This window comes from Acomys minous, assembly GCF_964271855.1.
Source record: "Acomys minous genome assembly, chromosome: 14".
Lineage (NCBI taxonomy): Eukaryota > Metazoa > Chordata > Mammalia > Rodentia > Muridae > Acomys > Acomys minous.
Genome location: NC_140496.1, coordinates 3,723,297 through 3,744,794, shown reverse-complemented (window position 1 = coordinate 3,744,794; position 21,498 = coordinate 3,723,297). Strand labels below are relative to the sequence as shown.

Below are 21,498 nucleotides of genomic sequence, written 5' to 3'. Positions count from 1 at the left end.
AACCAACCAACCAACAAACAAACAAACAAACAAAACCGAAGTGTTCTTAATTATTAAGCCATCTCTTCTGTCCCTTACTAGACTGGCATCTTTTTTTTTTTTAATGTGTATTTCTATTATTTAGAGTCGTATAGGTTCACTGGTGCCAAAGTCCACCAAAATATTTTCTTTTTTTTTTATTTTAATTTTTTGATACTCAGAGGTTTATTATATGAGCTCGCAGAGAGAAGGAAAGTGACTGGGGCACCTCAGAGAAACAGAGCAAAGTCCATATTTTCAATGTTTTTCTTTTTTTGGTTTTTCAAAACAGGGTTTCTTCTCTGTGTAGCCCTGGCTGTCCTGGACTCACTTTGTAGACCAGGCTGGCCTCGAAATCACAGAGACCCACCTGCCTCTGCCTCCTGAGTGCTGGGATTAAAGGCGTGTGCCACCATGCCTGGCTTCCAGTGTTTTGGGTTTTGTTTTTTGTTTTTTGGTGTGTGTGTGTGTGTGTGTGTGTGTGTGTGTGTGTGTGTCTTCTAAGATACCTTTACCTAGCTCCTCAGTCCACAGTGATTTTCTCTTATGTTTTCGTGTAAGCATTATAAGCTCAGAGTTCACATTTAGGCGCAGGACCCATTCTGCGCTAACTCTAGTGTGTGTATCTGTCCGTACAGATGGCACTCTAGAATCATCTACCAGAAAGAGACAGAGCAAACACTATGAATTGTCTTGGCTTCTTGATCTTGCTGTGGGAGGTTCTATTTTGCTTTATTTTGTTAAGAAAAAAATGAACGTGGGCTGGAGAGAGGGCTCAGCGGTTGAGAGCATTTGCTGCGCTTGCAGAGGACCCATACGGCAGCTCGCAACTGTCTCTACCTCCAGGCCCAGTGGATCCAAGGCCAGTGCGTCCACTCCTGAGCTCCCGCTGCAGACCACGCATCCGGGCAGGGCTCTGACTGCGGGGCCTCAGGGCTTCCTGAGACTCGAGTCCCAGCGGAGCGCAGAGTCACCCAGGCCAGGTGAGAAGCTGGGCTCTATTTGTTCTAACGACGACTGTGAAATAAGTACTAACATCTCCTGCGGCCACAGCTGGCCATCTGCCCACTGTTCCTTTCTTTCAGTTTTGCTTCCTAAGGTCTAGAACATAGTGGAATATTTGTGATAATAATAAATCTTAAAAAGCCACAAAGTGGCAACCTTTCCCCATGACATGCAAGATTGCTACAGCTGAAATCACACTTGCAACACCCAGACTCTAAAAAAGCAATAGCTCCAAGGACGCAAGACTTAGGCCACGCTAAGTTATGCAATTACTTCTCTCTATATATCTAGATAGCATATATTTCTACAAGAAAAATACATATAATAAACGCATGGCCTAATTTCAAATAAACAGCTTTTTGTAAATGAATAACAGGCAAGCTATTTTTATAATACATAAACAGGGTAATCTACATTTTACAGGTCTGTCATTTCCACCGTGAAGAACGCGTAGGCATAGTGGCTCACACTCAGGAGGAGGATGCAGGAGAGTCACCTCAAGTTCAAGGCCAACCTGAGCCATATAATTAAGCTCCCAAACAGTGTAAGCTACAGGGAGTGCCGTCTCCTTCCTGTACAAAGCAACCAACCACCACCAACCGACCGACCAAACCCGCAGCCAGGCACTAGGGAGATGGCTCATCTGCTCTTCCTCAGGCTCTGAATTCACTTTCCCATGTTAGCAGCTCACATCACCTGTCGCTCCAGCTCTAGGGAGAGCTGACCTCTAGGACGCCAGCTCCTGTGCACACACATACACATAGTTTAAAAGAGGAACTCTCCCAGAACTCGGGAGGCAGAGGCAGGCGGATCGCTGTGAGTTCGAGGCCAGCCTGGTCTACAAAGCGAGTCCAGGACAGCCAGGGGTACACAGAGAAAAGGAAGAAATCTTAAAAACAACTCAAGCCAAACAAAAACTTGGGCCCAGAAAACTTTAAGTCAAAAGTAACACAGGCTTCTCAACATGAATTTTTTTTTTAACCATGAGAGCAATTACGATGTGAATTCAACAGTCCAGCCAGTCTACAAGTTTGACAGTTAGCCAACGGCAGGTGTGACTAAGGACGAAGAAGTCATACAGAAGAGTGGACCACGGCAAAGACGCCTCTACGCACCCTCCACTATGATTTCTTTCTAAAGCTTCCTGAGATTGAGTGTGCCTCACAGAGACGCGTCAGAGCTGGTGAACATCCTGGGAACACCCTGATGCTCAGCAATGAACAAAAACAAACAAACAAACAAAACCCCCCACAAACTTACAAAGTTTTTGCGTCTACACAATTTAACATAAACCTCAGGGGCTGGAGAGAGGGCTCAGTGGCTAGAAACCCTTCCTGCTCTTGCAGAGGACCCGAGCTTGGTTTCCCGGACGTAGGTGGCGGCTCCAATCGCCTGTGCCTCAAGCTCCAGGGTTCTGGCGCCCTCTTCTGGATTTCAAGGGCACTAGGCATGCACAGGGCACACAACATACACGCAGGCAAACAGTCATAAAATACAAATAAATCTTTTAGAAAAACCCTGTCATTGACAAATTACAAAGCGCCTAGGCCTACGTGTTTATCAAAGGTCTCAAGCATCTCCTCAGGGTGCAACCTGAGCCCTCCCCCCCAGCTTAGCCGTATGAAGTGATGAGCTTTCAAAGTTAATACCTACAATATTAAAGCTTTATTTTTCTTTTGCTTGTTTGCTTCTCCCACCCCCAAGACAGGGTTTCTCTGCAGCCCTGGCTGTCCTGGACTCGCTTTATAGACCAGGCTGGCCTCGAACTCACAGCGATGCGCCCGCCTCTGCCTCCCAAGTGCTGGGACTAAAGGCGTGCGCCACCACTGCCCGGCAATATTCATGTTTTAATTGCAGCCCTAATAACGAAGCTCACGGTTACCAGTGAAGCATGAATTGCCGCCTGACCTCAGTCTGTAACGGGGGAGGCGGGGCAGAGAGAGGCCCCCCTGAGGAGGATGCCCTGATGCGGCGTTCTCTGCCGGAGCCAGTCAGCAACCATGAGGTAACAGGGCGTGTGAACGGGTACACAGTGCTCTAAACCAGGCTTCAGCCTCCCTCTCCCCAGGCCGCGTGCCAACCCCCCAAGCAACAACAGAGAGGCTGCGGTTACAAGCAAAGCTTGATGTTCTAGTAGAAGCCAACCAAGAATTCCGACTCCAGGGAAGAGCTCGGTTAGCAAAGTGCCTGCCACGCACACGCACACAGGGGGACCTGAGCTAGATGCCCCGCACTGACATAAAAAGGTGGGCGTGAGGCTGCACACACTTGTAAGCCAGCATGGGGCGGGGGGGCGGCAGGTGGAAACTTAAGCTCTCAGCGGGCCACACTCACCTAACTGGCAGGTTCGGGGCCCAGTGAGAGACCCAGCAAGGACGGAGGAAACCGCACTACAGTCTGCGAGCCACCGACCACCAGCGCCCGGAGCCAGCAGCTGAGGAAAGCGCCACCACAGACAGCTCCTTACAGACGCTCTCTGGCCCCTTTCTCTGTTTGTTAGGTCCACACTGCTTCCACTTCCCTGGTGGAGCTCCTGGGCCAGCGGCCAGGGACTTGCTCCATGCAGAGACCCTGAGGATGAGAACCTGACCCCGAACCAGCAAGGCCTCCGCTCGCTGCCTGCTTCTGTTAGCAGTCACCTTCTCTTACCCAGACAATGCTAAGAGGTAAAAACATCAGCAGGACTGAACACCTTCCACATTATGTAACACTCAAACATAGTCCCTGGAAACCAGCTGTGAGAACAAATGGTTCCTACACATTTCTTTTCCTTTCTTTTCTTTTTGTTTTTTGCCTTTTGAGACAGGGTTTCTCTGTGTAGCCTTGGCTGTCCTGGACTCACTTTGTAGACCAGGCTGGCCTCGAACTCACAGCAATCCTCCTGCCTCTGCTTCCCAAGTGCTGGGACTAAAGGTGTGCACCACCACGCCCCCCTCCTTTGGGGGGGGGGGCGTTCCTACACATTTTAAAGACCTTTGCCACCAAAATATTAAGGGATACTGTGGAGCTAGCAATCACAGTAACTGCCTTTGACATAAGCAGAACAGAGTGACACGGACACCAGTTTTGTCTCTGTTAGTGTACCGCAGCTCAGGCACACTGAGGTCTACCAAGACCTTTTAATCTTTAAAAATTCAGACAAACTGTCCTGCAGTGCCAGCTGCAGGTAGAATCAAGGGAGAGAGGCAGAGAGGAAAGGGGGGAGATCGCCACGCAGTGCCTTCCCTAGCGAAGGAGCAACTCTGCATCTGCTACAGTAAAGCTGTACATCTGGACCCAAAGCAAAGACTGGCGATGCTCACTCAAAGGTGTGTGCCCTGGGCAGGCGCCCCAAGTCCCAGCTCCCTCAGCGGCACACACGGAGGAGACTGTCCAAAGCCAACAGCTTCTGAAGCCTACACACAAGCATGCAGCTGGGTCTCCTAATCCACACAACTCCGGTTGGTGGAGACCCACAAGATCCAGTCTAAGGACCCCAGGAACGGCAAGTCAATAACCACGAGTGGGCTTAGGTCTATTGGGTCACCCTTACAGGAGGCGCGCGCCTTTAATCCCAGCACTCGGAAGGCAGAGGCAGGTGGATTGCTGTGTCCGAGGCCAGCCTGGTCTACAAAGGGAGTCCACGACAGCCAGGGCTACACAGAGACACCCTGTCGCATGCCACGGCATACGCGTGGAGCTCAGAAGACAACCACCATGTGCGTCCTAAAGAACAAGCCTTAGGTCCTCAGGCTTTGTGGCAAGTGCCCTGACTCACTGAGCCACTTCTCCGGGCCCCAACTATAACAGGGACAGCACGTAAGCTGAAGGCTGTGCGTGTTCACTCAGGGAGGAAACTGACAATTTCCACCACACGGGTACAAGGTCCACACTCAAAAGTTAGGAGCCAGCTTGCAGAACTGCCTCGGGGCAAGCTTCATGCAGGCTTTAAGGATAGAATTTGGAGCTTGGCATGGTGGCGCCCACCTTTAATCCCAGCACTCGTTGAGGCCAGCCTGGTCTACAAAGCGAGTCCAGGACAGCCAAGGCTAAACAGAGAGACCCTGTCTCAAAAAACCCAAAAAAAAAAAAAAAGCCCAAAAACAAAAACAACAACAACAAAAAGATAGAATTTGGCCGTCAACATGGTCTCTAGATACATTTTTACTCGAGTTGGTTTACCCAGCCACCGCAGCGCATCCCTGTAAAGCCAGCACTCACGAGACAGAGATGTAAAGACTGATGAGTTCACAGCTAGTGTGAGTTGCACAGTGAGACCCTGTCCGGGTACCACTCTCCCTGGCATGTAAATGGCTCTGAGACGCCTTCGTCACCCACACTATACTCAGGGAACGAGCACAGTTTAAAGAGCAAAATTAAGCACAATTAAGAGGTGGAACTTAAAAAAAATTATATGCATTATTCATTTAGTCATTTTGTGTGTTTTGCTGGCATAGATGCATGTGTACCATGTGTGTGCCTTGTCCCGTGACACCAGAAGAGTGTGTCAGGGCCTCTAAAACTGGAGTTATAGGCAGTGTGAGTGACCGTGTGGGTGCTGGGAACCAAAACAGGTTCTTTGCCAGAGCAGCAGTGCTTTAAGCCACTGAGTCATCTCCTTGGCTTTAATAGGTGAGAGTTTGTTTATTTTTCAAGACAGGGTTTCACCATGTAGCCCTGGCTGTCCTAGACTCACTTTGTAGACCGGTCTGGCCCCAAACTCAGAGATCCACTTGCCTCTGCCTCCCTGTGCTGGGAGTAAAGGCGTGTGCCACTACTGCCCGGGCAGCAGGTGAAATTTCTAAGGGTAAAGTGTTTGTTTATCAGAGCTAAACTGAAGTGTCTGCTCTAGTGGGGCCCTGCCACACACAGCCCCATCAGCTGCTTCTGTTTCTGGAATTTAGAACGCGTGCTGAGAACCAGAAGGCTTCCTGTCCTAAGAGAGTCGCATCCTCCCTGGGTACGGCCATGCCTCCTTTGTTAAGCATCCCTTTTATGAAGCAGCCAGAGGGAGGCTGGATGCCCCGGAGCTGGAGCTGCACAACATGGGTGCTGTGCTGAGAATCCACTGCAGGGCCTCAGAGCACCCAGCGCTCCGGTGCCTCGCTAAACTTCTCAGCTCGCCTTTAAGGCATCTGAGCCTGAGTCCGTGGCAGTTCTAAGTGCATACCGACCGCAGCGTCTGTCGCAGTGAATTTAAAGTCAGGCTAACTTGGAGCATGTGCTGGCTACAGGCCCTTCTGGTGGGGGTCACCTTGAAGACCTGTGTCTCAGAGGTCACTTTCAACAATCACAGCTTACAAGCCAGGCTTTGGAGACACAGGCATTTTCTGCATATTCCCAGGCACTGGGGAGGGGGGAGGGGGAGGGGGAGGGGGGAGTGGTGAGGAGGCAGGCACACAGGCCACCCCTCTGCAGGGGGCAGGTCACTGGAACTCTGCCTGGCTCCTATCGTAGGGGACAGGCAGAGCTTCACCTCACCTTCAAAGCAGGCCTTTCTCCCAGTACTTGGGAGTTAAAAATAGTTTAAGGCGAGGCCGGCCTGGGCTATTTTTATCTGGAAAATTAGGGGTCAGGAACACAGCATAGTGAGTAGAGGGGGGAGTTGGCCACAATCGGAAAGAACACCTACAGACTTGGGGGGGGCGGGTAAACGGTTCCTGCAGATCGAGCACGAGGTTGGGCAGGTGGTGAAGGGAGGCAGGGGACAGCCAAGGTCAAGGCACTGGGTGCTAGCATGCCTACCACACCGAAAGCACAGGCTTGGGAGCTCTACCCAAGACAGGACATCACAGTTGCTCTGTGCTGGCCCCAAACTCCCTATGCAGCTGAGGATGACCTTGAACTCCCGACCCTTCTGCCTCCACCTCTCAGGTGCTGGGATTATAGGTGTATGTCACCACAGTGGGCTTGAAGGACTGCGTGTGGTGTGTGTATGTGTGTGTGGTGTGTGCACGTGCGTGTGTGCACATGCGTGTGTGCACGTGTGCGCGTGTTGTATGTGCATGCAGAGTATGCACCCGACTGGGTGTGCACACGCAAAGGCCGGAGGCAGATGTCAGCTACCCTGCTGTATCACCCTCCATCTTACTGCTTTGAAATGGGGTCTCTGGGTGAGCCAGAAGCTAGGCTAGGAGCAGGCAAGCCCGAGTAAGCCTTGTCTCTGCCCCTCACGGTATTCGGGTTATAGGCATGTGTGGCCACACAGCTCTTTACACGGGTGCCAGGGCACAGACACTAAAGGAGGGGTCCAAGCTGCCGGTGCAGGGACCGGATGAAGGTGGTTCAGAGATCTGATTCCCTGGTGTGCTGGGGAGCGTGTGGGGGCAGGGAGGAGGCACAGTTTTCACAACCCACAACAATCAGTTCAAAGAATCAAGTCACATCCTCTGCATGTCAAACCCGTGGCCCACTGTCACACCTGCCCCGGGATGACGGTGAGTGCAGCCTGACATTAGTGACAAGCTTACCTCAGACATGATGAGAGGGCCCCCACCCCGGGTGTGTGTGTGCACCCCATGTGTGGTTCTCAGGCATGAAGTCTGGAGGTACCCGAAAAAGCACCTTGGGACTTTTAAGTCAGGCTTCAATTAGGGTTAGCAATTATCTTCCATCATGTACTTACTGTGGCACAGTACACGTATGCATTTGTAATCGCATGCATGGGCACACGTGTGCATGCACAGGTCTGAGGCACATGCCTGGCCTCTTCCTCACCGCTCTTGCCTGTTATCCTTTAATGTGCTGCATCTCAAACCCAGAATTCACCTCAACAGCTGGTCTCTCTACCAGCTCACCCCCAGGTCCTGTCTGTACCCTCTGAGGCCGGGATCACAGGCCTGCCGCCACGCCTCAGGGCCGATATATAGGTTCCTTTTACCTGCACAACAAGCTGTTTAACCCCTGTGCTGTCTCCCCAATCCTCAGTGGTGGGTAGACTTATGGCACAGTGTGCACAGCAAAGAAATCACAAAACAAACCACAACCAAAACCCACGAACACAACTGTATGGGGGGGCTGCATATAAAATGGTTAAAATCGATCTGGGAGTGGTGGCGCATGCCTTTGATTCCAGCACTCAGGAGGTAAGAGTTCAGGGTTAGACTGGTCTACAAAGTGAGTTCAGGACAGCCAGGTTGGCACAGAGAAACCCTGTCTCGAAAAACAAAAACAAACAATGACGATTAAAATCTCAATTAGGGTGGCCAGGAAGAATTTTAGACTGACCACTCACAGAGGCTCTGATACCAGCAGCTGGAAACACTCATTTGATAAGATAAGGTGCCAGGCCCACACGGCTCCCCATTGTGAGGGGCAGGCCCTCAGCACAGGAGCTGTCAGGGCCACAGCAGGACAAGGAGCAAGCTGTAGGACACCGCACCAAATCCACATGGCAGAGCTGGAGAAGCCACGGAGGGCCACACAGAAAGCATGTGGCGGGGAGTAAAACGTTGGTTTCAAAAGGCAGCAAGAGACAGAAAAGACCAGAAGAAAGGGAAGAGGGGCTTTGAAATTCCCACGAATGAAGCTGGGTATGAACAGGAAGTGGAAGTTGGAGGGGGGGGGGCTCTGTAGCCCAGGCTAGCCCAGGAAGGAGGCTCTGTAGCCCAGGGTAGCCCAGGAAGGGGGCTCTGTAGCCCAGGGTAGCCCAGGAAGGAGGCTCTGTAGCCTAGGCTAGCCTTGAACTCCTGATCCCCTGCCTCCTCCTCCTCCTCCCAAGTGCAAGGATTACTGTCAGGCCACAGTATGTAGGGATGGAAGCTTTGCACATGCTGGATGCTGGGCAAGCGCTCTCCAGTGAGCCACGCACGTCTCCAACCTGGAGAGATTTCTGGAAACAAGTAAAACTGCAGCACTGAGAGATGGCAAGGGAGGTGCGTGCCTCTGAAATTCCAGAATTCCATACTTTTCCCAAAATGATACTTCTTCAGGAAAACCAGGGGTCGGCTCCTGTGTGCCCCAGAAGCAGCATCCCACCTAGATCAGCTCAGAGCTTTCCCTTCGGCAGCTGGACCCAAGAGGACTGTACGGTCCCGGCAACCGGGGGCCCGAGGAAGGCAGATAAGTATCCTACTGTATGTAGGTAGATGCTATACAGAGGTCAGGCACAGAATCCACGTTAGGTCTCTTCCTCCATCTACCCTGACTCCTGCCCTGCCCTACCTGCCCTCACCTCTTTTTTAAAAAAGATTTATTTATTTATTTAATGTATATGAGTGCCCTGTTTGCATGCACACCTGCCAAGCCATAAGATGCCCTAAGATCACATTGTAGATGGTTGTGAGCCACCATGTGGTTACCGGGAACTGAACTCAGGACCTCTGGAAGGGCAGACGGCACACTCTTAACCGCTGAGCCATCTCTCCAGCCTGCCCTCACCTCTTCTAACACAGAGGAACTTAGTACGAACCACACAGAGTTTGCCAAGCTTTCCAAAAATGCAGGTGGGGCTGTCTCTGGGCCCTGTACAGTCCGTCACTTGCGAGGGTGGGACACTGACCTAGCAGTCCGGAGATGCTCTCAGGTGAAGCTGCTGCTGCAGGTGTGTGTGTGTGTGTGTGTGTGTGTGTGTGTGTGTGTGTGTGTGTGTGTGTGTGTGTGTGAAGCCAGGTGCAGACACTCCACTGTCCTGGTCACCCCCACTTCTGAGGTGCTGTAGGAGCCTGAATGCACCCAGCAGGAACGTGACATTTTCCATGCTACAGAACATGTCTAAAACCCTGAGCAATCAAGGTTGGAAACCAGCGAACTCTGGAACCTGCTCGTAAAGCCTGTCGTCACCTAGTAAGAGGGCAGGGCGGCGAAAACAGGAGGAACGGTAACTGCAGCGCACAGCTGTAGTCAATCCCCAGCACTCAGGAGGCTGAGGCGGGAGAGCTACCGCTCCAGGAGCTATCTCCGACAGACAGAGGTGAACTGCAGACCACAAGTGACATGACATCACGGGCACACACTTAAGGGTGAACTGTCATTAACTGGAACTGTGTAACTCAACTGTAACAACAAAAATGGGGTGGGGGTGGGGAAGAATGCCTCCAATGGTTAAATAGGAAGATGGGGGCTTTAGGCTCCTGGAAGCTTCTCTGGGGCTTTTTGACCTGCCTCCTTTGCAGCCAGGAACTGAAGCCTGACCAGAGTGAGTGGAAAGCAGAAGCTGCCGGGAGCAGGGTGTGGGGCTGGGCGTAGGTCCTCCTCACCAGGGCGGGCACAGCATGCCATGCTCAGGTCCTGGCCCAGAACATCCCTCAGCTGTGTGTGATCCCAGCAGAGGTCAAGTTTGGGCTAGGAAATATGAGATGAACTACACTGGCAGAGAAGACTCTGGTGAAGCACCTGTGGGGGTTTTTTATTTTGTTTTAGAATGCAACAGGGGGCTGGACAGATGGCTCAGAGGTTAAGAGCACTGACTGCTCTTCCAAGGGTCCTGAGTTCAATTCCCAGCAACTACATGGTGGCTCACAAGCATCTGTAATGGGATCTGGTGCCCTCTTCTGGCCTGCAGGTAGAATACTGTATACATACATAAATAAGTAAATAATAAAATACTGTAAAGCATCATTTAGAATTGCACCAGGCCCCCAGACCGCAGCAAATAGGCTCCGACACTCCTTGCTGTGCAACTACAGAATGTGTCAACCACAACGTGGGCTTTGTGCATAGAAGACAAAGAGCTGAAAACTCAGGCTGTGAGGTTTGGGGAGACCCCTGCTGCAGCTGCTGGGTGGCAATAAAAGACTCCTTTCAGGGTGCTGGAGAGGTGGCTCAGAGGTTAAGAGTACCAGCTGCTCTTCCAAAGGTCCTGAGTTCAATTCCCAGCAACCACACGGTGGCTCACAACCATCTATGAGATCTGATGCCCTCTTCTGGTGTACATGCAGGCAGAACACTGTATACATAATAAATAAACACATCTTTTTTTAAAAAAAGACTCCTTTCAGCTTTAGGGCGTCCATTTGGTGGGCTAAGCAACAAGAACTGGGCGGCTGGAAGTAAATGACCAAATGCCCACCCCCTGTGCAGCCACAGGTGACACCAGGGGTGGAACGGGGACCTTGTAGGAAAGATGAGAACACACCCAGCGGCACAATGCAGCCATGAAACCCGTCTGAGAGCCATGCCTGGTGGCACACGACTACAACGCCAGCAACTCCAGAGTTCAAAGCCAGCCTGGGCTGCTAAGCAAGTCCGAGGCGCGCCTTGGCTACACAAAGCCCTGTCTCAGTGTGGCGCGCTCTCTGGGCATTCATAGGGAAGCTCAGAAGAGCAGGAAGTGCCCTGCCCCAGGAAAGGTTTCTAAGAATCTGTGAGAATGAAAGTTTGAAAGTGAAAAATTAAATAAAACAACCACGCTGATAATATCAACACAAAGACACCGGAAAGCACAGGATGCCAAGCCTGAGCGGGGAGAGGAGGGAGGGGAGAGATGTCCCACTGAGGAGCAAGGGTGGGGGCGCCTGCTTCAGGTGTCACGGCTCTAACAGCCACATGACAGACAGGGTGGAAAAGAAAATCGAGCTGGAGGGTCAGACTAGCCCAGGTGTCTGGAAAGAGCAAAAAGTCACACGTGTTCAGTACTGCCCCGGCCCTCCCTTCCCCCCCTCACACATGTTCAGCACTGCCCTCCCCTCCCCCCCACATGTTCAGTACCACCACCACCCCGCCCCCCGCTCTGTAGGAAAGGGCACACTGTGCACAGAAGCCCCCAGCTCTGCAGGAAAGGGCACACTGTGCACAGAAGCCCCCCCCCCAGCTCTGCAGGAAAGGGCACACTGTGCACAGAAGCCCCCCCCCCCCGGCGCTCTGTAGGAAAGGGCACACTGTGCACAGAAGCCCCCAGCTCTGTAGGAAAGGGCACACTGTGCACAGAAGCCCCCCCCCCCCCCCCGCTCTGTAGGAAAGGGCACACTGTGCACAGAAGAAGAGAGGCCTGAACCCGCTTCTGCAGGCCGTTGCCAACAGCTCCAAAGTCCATCCTTGGAAAAAGTCACTTAACTTCTCCAGAACTCACTTTCTGTTTGGTAGGGAAAACCGTTTGTGGGCCTGTACTCACACCTATGCACGCTCATACAGAGGTTCCTGTGTGCACGTGTGCATATGCCAGGAGAGTGGTGGTTAGTAAAAACAAACGAAACAAACAAAAAACCTAAAAACACTTAAGCCTTTTTTTCCAGCTTACAAGAAGTAAAAAGACAGGGAAAACAGTAATCTCTTAAAGAAAGGCTCAGAGCTAGATCTGAGTTCGAGCCTAGCCTGGTCTACACAGCAAGTTCCAGGCCAGCCGGGGCTCCGCAGTGAGGCTCTCTCTCAAACTAAGAAAAAGACTCAGAAAAACGCTATTATTTTTTAACATGGGAGAGTAACAGCTAATAAGAGGTTCAGCCTACTGCTTTCCAGTATAAGCGCCTGCATGTGTGTGACACACACACACACACACACACACACACACACACACACACGACACACACGAGGTGAGTGTGTGCAGGCTACACAGAGGCCTCACAGCAAGCCTGAGAGGCAGGTGGGTAGGACTGTGAATACAAAATGAGGCTCCCAGACTCTGAGCCACCAGCCCTAAGGCACAGCCGCAAACCTCATCCAACGCAGACATCACGGGCACTAACCCCACCGTACTGTTTAGAAAGCCTTCCTTGCCTCCTCTGTCACCCTAAAAGGAGACAGGGTCTTGGCTGGCCAGGAACTCTCCCTATGTAGACCAGGCTGGCCTTGAACCCACAGAGATCCACCTGCCTCTGCTTCCCGAGCGCTGGGATTAAAGGCATGTGCCACCACACCCAGCACCTCAGCTGCCAGAATCAGCAGGTCCAAAGCCCTCCGGCCCTTCTGCACACAAGACAGCTGACTTAAGCCTGCCGAGGCCACCAACCTCCAGCAAGCCGCTCTCACATCTACATCTGATGTTCCCAGACGGTGGTTCTTAACCCCTTTGGGGCCCCATATCCGGTAACCTGCATATTACAATTCGATTCATAACAGTAGCTGAGTTAGTTATGAAGTAGCAACAAAGCGATTTTATGGTTGAGGCTCACCACAAGGCGAGGAACTGTATTAAAGCGCCTCAGCGTTAGGAAGGTTGCGAGCCACAGTTGCAGGAAGAAGCAGAGGACGGCAGAAGGATGAGGGAAGGAAGCTCTCTGCCTGGCTCCTCTCTCTTTAGGCTGACAGCTCCTGCTCACAGGTCTGGAGGCTTTGCCCTGAGCCCACCAGGACTGCACCTGCCTCCCTCTGCAGGGTTTAATCATCTAAGAGGATTGCCACCTCTCTCCGTGGCAGCCTCAGCAACGCGGCAGGACCAGCCTCGTCCCACTCTTTGCTCCAAGAGCCTCCCAGAGCTGACTAATTAAACGCAGCACAGAAAAGTCTGAGTAGGGTAAGGTGCTTGCTCCCGCCACCCATTCCTCATTCTTTCTCTCTCCTTCGTGCACTGGTGCCTGTGTAAAAAACTCACTTTTTTATGTTTGTTTTTTGAGACAGTGTTTTTCTGTGTAGCCTTGGCTGTCCTGGACTCACTTTGTAGACCAGGCTGGCCTTGAACTCACAGTGATCCACCTGCCTCTGCCTCTTGAATGCTGGGATTAAAGACACAACACCCGCTTTTACATTCAATCTTAAATGAACATATGAGACTTGAAATTAAAAAACAAACAAACAAACAAAACCATAGCATTAGTTTCTAGTAATTTCATTTTTCAGTGGTTTGCTTTGTGTTTTTTTTTTTTGACATGAGTGCTCCTGTGCAACCCAGGCTGGCTGCAGCCTCGGCCCCACTATACTCCTGCACTATAAAACCCTGGGGGAGGGGCTTGAGCTCACAAGAGATCCACGTGCCTTTGCCTCCCAAATTAAAGACCTGGTGGGCCACCACACCTGGTGTTGCAATAATCTCTAACAGCAAACATTCTCCTTCAGAAAAAAAAAAGGCAGCAGACAAATTCAGTGCCTTCCCCCCCACACCCCCCCAGGTTCTATGCCTCTGCATCACTTCTCTCTACCCAGGAAAAGCGCCTGTGGCTTCTGACATTGCTCTGTACAAGGGGAAGACTGGCTCCCTGCTGCTGACGTCACCCTGAGCCTTCCCGATGGAAGGAAGGATGTGAGAAAGAGTAAGAGGTTAAAGGGGAGCTTAAGGGCAAGAAAAGGGTAAGGCTCTCAGAGTGTGTGGCCAGTGGGCCTGGTCACATCCGTGGCAACAGCCACATGTGGACAGCGAGCCTGGTCACATCAGTGGCAACAACCACATGTGGACAGCAGGCCTGGTCACATCAGTGGCAACAACCACATGTGGACAGCGAGCCTGGTCACATCCGTGGCAACAGCCACGTGTGGACAGCAGGCCTGGTCACATCAGTGGCAACAACCACGTGTGGACATCGAGCCTGGTCACACCTGTGGCAACAGCCACGTGTGGACAGCAAGCCTGGTCACATCCGTGGCAACAATCACATTTCCGGTTCTCTCCTGTGTTACTTCATCCTCCCGTGGGAGTTCCTCTTTCCAGTGGGTGGATCCACAGCGGGCAGATGCACACAGCAGACACCCGGGAAGTCAACTTGGCAAGTCTCACAACTTGATGTCCAAGTCCTGACACACATGTAGATGACACAAGTGACAGAGGCCTCGGAGCTTGGCTGTAAGACCTGACTTAAATCCTGCTAGCTGGAGGTTGGAGAGATGGCTTAGCAGTTAAGAACACTGGCTGCTCTTCTAGAGGTCCCAGGTTCAATTCCCAGCACCGACATGATGGTGACTAACAGTCTGGAATTCCACTCTCAAGGGATCCAATGTCCTTTTCTGGCCTGCATTGGGCACTATACATATGTGGTGCACAGGCATACATACATGCGGGCAAAACACGCATACACATAAAATATTTTAAAAAATAACAGCTGGGCATGGTGCTGCACACCCTTAAACACTTGGGAGGCAGAGGCAGGTGGATCTCTGTGGGTTCGAGGCCAACTTGGTCTATAAAAGGAGTCCATGACAGCCAGGGCTACACAGAGAAACCTTGTTTTGAAAAAAACAAAAACAAAAACCCAAAAAACAAAACAAAACAAAAAATTACCCTGATGCCTTACAGGACTACCACTGAGAGGCCTGCATCCCTCAGCCTTGCTCTTTTAACCTAGAGGTGGGGACCAGACACTGACAACCCTGCTGCTACTTCAGAAGCTGAAGTGAGAAAATCGTCTCTCACGGGACAAGACAAAGATAACGCTCCCGAAGGCATCAAACACATTCTGACAACCCCTGAGAGAGAGAGACTTCAAAGCACACCAGCCGGGCGTGGTGGTGCACACCTTTAATCCCAGCACTTGGGAAGCAGAGGCAGGCGGATCACTGTGAGTTCGAGGCCAGCCTAGTCTACAAAGTGAGTCCAGGACAGCCAAGGCTACACAGAGAAACCCTGTCTCGAAAAATAAAACAAAAACAACCAAAAATAAAGTTCTCCTTAGTGGCTAAACACATAGCTATTTGAGTATACTGTACAGTCAAAAAGGTTGCGTTGCCAGACCCAGAGTGCCATGACACACTCCCTCACCATCAACAGCAATGTCATCAAAACTAGAGTTCCAGCCGGGCATGCTGGTGCACACCTTTAATCTCAGCACTTGGGAGGCAGAGTCAGGCAGATCATTGCGAGTTCGAGGCCAGCCTGGTCTACAAAGCAAGTCCAGGATAGCCAGGGCTACACAGAGAAACCCTGTCTCAAAAAAAAAAAAAAAAAAAAAAACAAACAAAGAAAAAAAAAAAGGGGAAAAAAAAAGTAGATTCCAGCCATGCACTTAGTGAGAAAACACTGGCTTCAAGTCCAGCTTGAGTCTGAAGTCTGACCCAGGTCGGCTTCAACAGCGGGCACTGGCCTAGTGTGAACTGACCCTTACCCCAGATGTATCTCAGGGTCACGACCCACTGCCAAGCACTGCGGTCCCCACGGCAGTGTGCTTGACCACAGCTGGAGGAGTGTGTGATTGGTCTTAGTGCCCAAAAGCAATATATCCTTCTTTTTAAGAAATTCTTGGCCGGGCGTGGTGGCACAGGCTTGTAATCCCAACGCTCAGGGAGGGGCAAGCAGGAGGATCACTGTGAGTTCGAGGCCAGCCTGGTATATAAAGCGAGTTCAGGACAGTCAGGGCTACACCTAGAAACCCTGTCTCTAAAAACCAAAGGAAAAGAAAAAAGAAAGACTTAAATTACAGGTGCGAACATGATTACCCAAATTTTTTTTTTAGTCAAAAAGTTCAGTGAGAAGCTGGTGTGTGAGGGATGGCTCGGCAGGTAAAGGTATTTGTGCCAAGTATGATGACGTAAGTTGGGGACCTGCTTTGTAGGTTCACAGACACTGAGACCATGTCCCTGAAGTGAATCAAAGTATGAGCTCAAATCCAGAGTGTAAACCCATTCTCCCTGCTGCTGGGCTAGTTCCGCAGACCTCCGGACACTGCTCACCTCAGCTACCTCAACCCACGAGGAAACATGGTGCCTATTTCCCACAGCCTCCCAGGAGAGCCGCTGCCCTCTCCCCGGAAGAACAAGAGGCAGGAGGGACACGGCTCACTGCTGCCTCACCTAAGGAGATCCACACAGAATGAGGAGACCACCTTCCCTGCACCCCTACTACTCCGAGCTGCTCCCTAATAGCAGCCCCTCTTGGAGCCAATGGTGGCATTCACATGTGAGCCTGCACAGCCTTTCTTTTTGATGTAAGTGAAAAATCCCCATTCTTTATTGTGCTTTTAGGGACAGGATCTCACGTAGACCGTGCTGGCCTCACACTGGAGGTGTGGCAGAGGGATTTTAAACGTCTCTTCTCCCTTTCCAACTCCAGAGAACTGGGGTCACAGAACTCCAGGCATGGTCTACATGTCGCTGGGGAGCAAACCCTGGGCTTCGTGCATGCCAGGCAAGCTCGCTACCAGCTGAGCTACGCGCCACCAGGAAGCTTCATATAAGCAACCATTTCTTAAGCTCACCTGCTATCAAGGCAGGTGCCCCCACCCAGTACTGAAGGGCAGTAGTAAATCAGCCTTCTGCTTGTACTCACTGTATTTTTTTTCCTCTCGAGCATTCTCAGCCTGACAGTCCCATGTGGCTGTCAACACAGTTCAAAACCTATACCACCAATAACTGTCGGAAAGAGCCAGTGTGTACAAACCTGTATGTTAGGGTTTCCAAAACAAAACACCTCTCCAAACCCAGACTGTCTTGGGGGGCGGGTGGGGGTGGGAGAATCTGGCTGGCCCTGGGGGGCTGAGTACAAAGAAAAGATTCAGATCTGTTAAGGAAAGTGGAGAAGAGCTCCTGCCTGCCACAGGGGGGAGGGGGGAGCTCTCTGGAACTGCCACAGTAAGGGAAAAGAGGAAAAAAAAAAAGAAAGAAAATCCCACCAAACTTAAAGCTAAAAGGAGCCCTCAGACTTTCAATTCCCTGTCGGTTTGTTGTTTTTAAGGGGAAAAAAAGGCCAAAATACACACACACACAAAACAAAAACACAAAACCAACACATACACACAACCCAGGAAGCCACAAAAACAGCTCTTTTTCAAGAGAAGAATCACATTAACAAAGCGAGTAGAGGAAACCTGGGCTCTGAGCTTAACCTACCTACCATGAGCCCTGGGAACGGAAATACTTCTTTCCCGGTTTGGTAGTGGGTTTCAAAACAGTGGGGACAGGCAGTGAGATAAAGCTCCAAGGGGGAGGGGAGCAGGCCGCCAAGCTTTTCCTGAATACAGGGAGTCTTCCGACCACAGGCTTTTAAATGGACCTTTCTGGGGACAGCTGACAGACTCTCCAGCTAAACACACAGTGTCTGGCTCTCAATCAGAGCCGGGTGCGCGCTGAAAACCGCGGGGCTTTCAACTAGCTCAGGCACACAGGCGAGCTGAGATCCACCACCCAGACCCGAGGTGGCCGGTACCCTAACGCCTCCCCCATGCGTGACCAGGGCTCCGGCAGGGTCCACACCGTGGCTACTACAGGGACAAAAGGAGCCACGCTAAGGCAGAGCGCCGGCCCCAGGTCTGCGGGGGCGGGGGCGGTCCTCACAGACCCTCCTTCGGGCGCGAGCCCCAGCCACTTACTTTCGTTCGGCCGTTTATCCTGTAGTTGCCCAGCTTCCCGCTGCAGTGGCGGATCAAGTCGTCCATGCTGCTCATGAGCAGGCCGATGGTCTCGCAGCCGGGCTCCTTGCCCTCGATCCAGGTGATCTGGTCCCCCCGGATGTCCTTGGAAGAGTCACTCTTCTGGCTGACCAGCTGCCCGTCCGTGAACTTGCCGGTGTCGTGCAGGGCGCGCACCTCGTCGCCGATCTGCTGCCCGGTCTCCCTGCCCAGGAAGTCGTCCACCACGCAGATGCCGTGCTTGTTCATGCACGGCACGATGTACTCCAGCGCCAGCTTCAGCGCGGGCAGCGGCTTGGTCTGCCCGTTGGGCCGCAGCCCACCGCTGGGACTCAGCGCCTCCCCGGGGCCGCCGCCCGCTGGGCACAGGCTGGCGCGCTCCGGGCCCGGAGACCGACTAGCCGGAGGAGGATCCTCGGAGCCGGGCTCTGCCGGGCCGGGGCCGCTCCGGGCCTGCGCCGCGTCCTCCGGGCCCGGTACGCGCGAGGCCGCCGCGCTGTCCCCGCGCCGGGCCGCCCCGCCGGCGCGCGCGGCTCCGGGGGCCCCAGCGGGCGGGGGCGCGACGCGGGGCTGCGCCGGCGCGGGCTGCGCGCGGGGGGCCTCGCCGCCCTGGCACACCAGCTTGTGCTTCTTCCAGTCCTGGCGCTGGTGTTCCTTGCAGCAGTAGAAGGAGCTGCGGCAGCGGCCGCAGCGCAGCAGGTTCTCCATCTTCCCGCACAGCTCGCAGTACTGCCGGTCGCGCTCGCTGGCGCTCAGCGCGCCGGGCCCGCCGCTGTCACTGGCCATGGCCGCGGCAGGGCGGGCCGCGGGCCGGGCGCGGGGCGGCGGCGGGGCCGTCGGGGCGCCCGCCCGGGGCCGCCGCCCGCTGCGGGAGGCCGCGCGCGCCCTGGCCTCGCCTGCCTCGCCCCGGGCCGCCTAGCGCCGCATCGCGCCGGAGAGAGCGCGGCCTGCGCGGCGCACGGCGCCCTGGGCGGGCGGGCCCAGCCGGCTGCGTCGGGGCGGGCAGGGCGCGGGCCTGCGGGCGCCACTCGCTCCGCGCGCGCTGCACGTACACCACGGCCCCGGCGACCCGGCGCGCGGGCGGAGAGGGCGGGGGCCGCGCGCACGCGGCGGGCCGGGCCTCGCGGGCGGGCGCGCCTCTTCCTCCGCCCTCCCCTCCGCCTCGCGGCTCCGCCCGGGGCGCGCGTCGCCGGCCGGCCGGCCTCCCTGCTTGCCTGCCTGCCTGCCTGCGCGCGCGCGCGGCTCCACCTGCCTGGCGGGGCCGGCGGGCAGCGCTCCTGGGCTTCTGCGCCGCCGCCGCCGCAGCAGCCGCCTTGGCCGCCTCGGTCTTCCAGGGGAGGAAACGGAAGCTCAGGCGGCCGGCTGGGCTGCTCGGAACTCCGGGCCGGCCGCCGCGCGCTCCCGGTGTGCTGCTGCTGCTGCTGCTGCTGCTACTGCTGCTGCTCCCCGAAGGCCGCGGAGGGCACAACAAAGGCCCCCCGGGCAGCCCGATGGGGACAGACAGCGACTGAAATCCCACGGCCCGATTCTGGCTTTGCTTTGTTTGGTTTGGTTTTGGTTTTCTGCCGCCCTTAAACTCTTGAGGTTTCTCTTGGTTCCGGTTCGAGACCTCCCGGGTTAAGTAAGTTAATCAGGGCTCACTTCCAGATCTGCGTTCAGGCCTGAGGCTCCCAAGAGCGTATTGTTACATGTACGTCTCTGTACGGAGTGTTAAAGAGTCTGGCATTAGAATCTGCAGTAGTATCTGCAAATTTACGAGGATTAATACAGGCTTTCTTTGTTGTCCTGAGATGCAGTCCTGTAGTCCTCAGTGGGGTGATTAGGGTGAGCCCCCTTTTCCACTTATATTAATTTTGTTTGTTTACAGTGTTGGGGGTTGAAATAAGCACACCTGTTTGTGTATGCTTTTATGAAACCTTAAAACCTCACAGGGCCTGGCATGGTGGCAAACACCTTTATGGCCAGCACTAGGAGGCTGGAGAGATGGCTCAGTGGTTAAGCGTCCTGTCTGCTCTTCCAGAGGACCTGAGTTCGATTCCCAGCATCCACATAGCAAGTCACAACTCTCTGTAACTCCAAGACCTCACAGACATACATGCAGGCTAAATACTAATGCACATAAAATAAAAGTAAGTATTTTTTTAAAAAAGCAATGAGTAGAGCTGAGGCCCTTATACTTGGAACACCTATACTTGGAGCACTGGAGATCTATGTGGTGAGTCCCAATCAGCTGCCAGGGCAACAGAGAACAGACATCAACACGGTCACCCTGCCACCGAAACAGCAGGACTACCGAGGCACAAGCATCTGACATCGTGTACATGTTTGAGTGTAGCCATTGAGACAAACAGCAAGAGAGAGTTTGAAATGGCTGTTTGGATGCCAGAGCAACACAGAGACAGGAATTGGTTCCCTTTGCCCTTTGAATAAAATCCCAAGCAAAGCAACTCAGAAATGCTTAGAAATGTAAAGGAGACATTTCTTGACTTAGAAACAAAAACCTTAAGAATATTTTTAAGCTGGACATGGTGGCACAAACCTGTAATGACAGCACTTGGGGGCGGGAGTTGGGGACAGGGGTTATCCTTGACTACACATGGGGGGGTTGGGGACAGGGGTTATCCTTGGCTACAGATGGGGGGTGGCGTTGGAGACAGGTTATCCTTGGCTACACACGGGGGGGGGGGGGGAGAGGATGGAGACGGGTTATCCTTGGCTACACAGGGAGGGTTGGAGACAGGGGTTATCCTTGGCTACACAGAGGCTATCCTGGCTACATGACATTGTTCTTAAAGGCCGTTTTGAGCTGGGGGTGTAGTTCAGTGATAGAATGCTCGCTTGGTGTGTATAATATTTTTGAGATGCATAAATTAATAGACACACAAGAGGGCCGGGGTGTGGCTCATCTGGCCTCTTGCTACATGCCCAGGGCCCGGGGCTTGATCCCCAAGAACTGACCCCCAAAAGTAAGCAGGTTCAAGTAGAGTCAGAGAGTTCTTAGGTCTGCTTTTGCTGCAGTAGGTAAGCGCTGTTTTAACTGCACATAAGCATAGGAACAAGAGGCGGGCATAGCGGCCTTTAATCCCAGCACTCGGGAGGCAGAGGCAGGCAGATCGCTGCGAGTTCGAGGCCAGCCTGGACTACAAAACGAGTCCAGGACAGCCAGGGATACACAGAGAGACCCTGTCTTGAAAAAAACAAAAAACAAAGGGTGGAAACTGTCCTTAGCAGGCAAGAACAAACCGGAGGCGTTTGTCCTGAGTCTTCTGCATGTACTTACGTATGGGTATTCAAATGCCCCCACTGCACAACAATTAAAATGTTTTAGTTTACAGCTTATTTGTCTACTGTGTGT

The 21,498-nt window shown here is 53.1% G+C and overlaps 1 protein-coding gene across 2 annotated transcripts in view; it reads right to left on the bottom strand.

Annotated features, from left to right (window-relative positions):
* Window positions 1–18,992, bottom strand: part of EGLN1 (egl-9 family hypoxia inducible factor 1) — a 42,003-nt gene extending 23,011 nt beyond the window's left edge. For both annotated transcript variants that reach the window (XR_014774291.1, XM_084756154.1), the window contains exon 1: window positions 18,105–18,992. Coding sequence is in view for 1 of the 2 variants with exons in the window: in XM_084756154.1 (XP_084612280.1) it covers window positions 18,105–18,929 (825 nt within the window). In the remaining variant the exon portion in view is untranslated. The remainder of the gene's footprint in view (window positions 1–18,104) is intronic.
* Window positions 18,993–21,498: the final 2,506 nt, after the last annotated feature.